At 45.5% G+C, this 2,267-nt stretch overlaps 1 protein-coding gene across 1 annotated transcript; it reads right to left on the bottom strand.

Moving 5' to 3' along the window:
- Positions 1 to 297: 297 nt before the first annotated feature.
- On the bottom strand, positions 298 to 2,044 carry LOC102024103 (acrosomal protein SP-10-like). The gene is made up of 3 exons (XM_005378471.1): positions 1,984 to 2,044; positions 590 to 718; positions 298 to 455 (listed from the first exon to the last, which is right to left on the bottom strand). The coding sequence occupies exons 1-3, from the start codon at positions 2,042 to 2,044 to the stop codon at positions 298 to 300; spliced, it is 348 nt and encodes a 115-aa protein (XP_005378528.1).
- Between the last annotated feature and the right edge of the window lie 223 nt (positions 2,045 to 2,267).

The following is a 2,267-nucleotide window of genomic DNA, read 5'->3' as shown; positions in this document are numbered from 1 at the left end:
CTAAATTAGTGGGACTAAAAGCCAGGCAGTAAGCCAGGCAGTAAGCCAGGCAGGTAACCCAGTGATTATGAGGGATGGAGAAAGGCAAAGTAAGGCAATTAGACGGGAATGAAGAAGGAAGAGAATGCTAGGACGCACGGAAAGGGCTGAGTGCACAGAGCGGAGGACCCAGTGTTCAGGAAAGAGGAGAAGGAGTGCGGTTGGGGGTTATATGACGATGCTGCATCCTCAACAAAGCATATATTGGAGTGATAGACCAGAGATGCCAGGAAAAGAAATAGGTACAGAAGTTGACAGTCAGAAAATATTCTTATTCACTATTTTTCCTTTGTATCTATTACAAAAATCTCGACTTTGGCAGCAAAAGCTTGAAACCTTCAGATCCTCATTATACAACTTCCAAGCCTTACATGGATTTGAGCAGTCCAATATAGTGTAGTTGTAGGAAAACCCATCTGGAAAAGAATAACACTCATACTTAGTGTCAGAAAACAATACCTGGGGCTCAATGTTAAAGAATCCCCCACTCCTCAGTAGAAACATGTATATCTCCTGCACAGGGCTACCTTGCACTTTGGAGTAGTATTACCTCTTGAGGTGAAAAAATAGATGTCCCTGGTTCTGCATCCACCACCTTCCTCCATGGTACAGTTGCCCTTGCCTTGCACACATTTGCCATTCATAAATACGTCACAGACCATACATAATGTGGCTTGAGCTAGGGAGAACAGACAAGAAAGCTAAGCCTAGAGGTGCATAAATGAGGAACACCATGAGCTAGAGTAGTTTAGCGATGAAGCATGACCCTACAGACACTTACACATAATTGAGGGCTGTCTGTATTCTCATTAGATACTTTCCTTTGGATATTAAGATATGGACTCTTTGGCCTATGGGTCTCACAGTTCATTAAATTGATTTACACCTCTAATGCATAAATTTATGGTATGTTAATTATATCTCATAAAAACTGATTTTTAAAAATAAGCAAATAAGCTTCTATAGGACAATATTTGCTGGCTGATATGAAAAATACTAGGAGGTGAGATATTGCATGTGGAGATATGAAGAAGCAGGTGCAAGTTCAGATTTTTCACTTAAACAAAGCAGAGAGATTTTGCCTCCTTAAATTCCATTCCCTAGAGCCTAGTTAAATTTCTCTTACTACCAGTTCTTTGCTCACACTCTCCTGACACTGAGGGAAGATATTCCTGCAACATGGTGTCTCCATGCAGAACAATGACAGGGTTTCTGTGGACAGCGAGCCTGGAGCTAGTATCCTTGGAGAAAAGGATAGGATATAATGACTATACTGACTTGAAGAAAGGTTTAGCGTCTACATATTTCCTAAAACACCACTAAAAGTTATCCAAAGAACACACATCACTGAGCAAAAAGAATGTACTTGCTATGAAAAACTGGTTTAAAATAAGCCCTTTAGTCAAGCGTGGTGGTGTATGCCTATAATCCCAGCATCGGAGAGGCTGAGGCAGGAGGATCACCATAAGTTCCAGGCCAACCTGGGCCACATAGTGAGTTCAAGGCCAGCTTGAACTACACAGTGAGAGCTTGTCTCAAAAAAAAAAAGGTAAGCCCTTTAGTAACCTCTTTTTGCTACATGATACTCTAGGAGGATTCCACATAGGTTTTTGGAAACCTTTAGCTGAAACATTAGGCCAGCCAGACTCAAACCCCTAAATTAACAGCAGTACCCCAAAACCAATCTTTTCCAGTGACTGACCCCACCCTGACAGCTTGGGAAGAGACTTCAACTCCTACCTTGGGAGGAGTCAGGGTGGACTCAGCACAGAGCCCTACCTTCCCTGTTAGTTAGATCACCCCCAAAGCCTGACCTTGAACTCTGCCTTCCCCAGAGGATCACAGCCCAGGCTGCTCACCATCATCCCAGCTCTGCTCCCAAGCCTCCTCTATGTCCTCAGCCTCACTCTCCCCGTCCCCTGCTCATCAAAGCCCCACTCACACCTTGGAAGAAGACAAGAGGGAAAGCCCCCAGCAGTAGCAGCACAATCAGGACCTTCTCCATCTCAGTCTGGATGGCAGAAGACGCAGCAGGGCAGCAGGAAGTGGGCAGCACAGAGCCAGGAAGGACCAGACAGGCTGCTCTCGTGTAAGGATGAGGGCGGGCTGGAGAATCCGCTCTCAGCTGTGCCAAGGCCTGGGCAGCAGCTTCCTTTTACACCCCTGCCAGTGGGTGTCTCGGCACCGCCAGGCTCAGGATAGCTTCCCACACAGTCAGCTCCTTGGAG

This window comes from Chinchilla lanigera, unplaced genomic scaffold (assembly GCF_000276665.1).
Source record: "Chinchilla lanigera isolate Chin_1 unplaced genomic scaffold, ChiLan1.0 scaffold00011, whole genome shotgun sequence".
Classification (NCBI taxonomy): domain Eukaryota; kingdom Metazoa; phylum Chordata; class Mammalia; order Rodentia; family Chinchillidae; genus Chinchilla; species Chinchilla lanigera.
This window is presented reverse-complemented; position numbering and strand designations above follow the sequence as displayed.

Excerpts from the sequence above, each read along its gene's own strand:
- LOC102024103 (XM_005378471.1), bottom strand. The coding sequence starts at position 2,044 with ATGGAGAAGGTCCTGATTGTGCTGCTACTGCTGGGGGCTTTCCCTCTT. Across the intron at positions 719-1,983 it reads CCCTCTTGTCTTCTTCCAAG|CTCAAGCCACATTATGTATG; the intron begins GTGTGAGTGGGG and ends TGTTCTCCCTAG. Across the intron at positions 456-589 it reads CTATTTTTTCACCTCAAGAG|ATGGGTTTTCCTACAACTAC; the intron begins GTAATACTACTC and ends ATTCTTTTCCAG.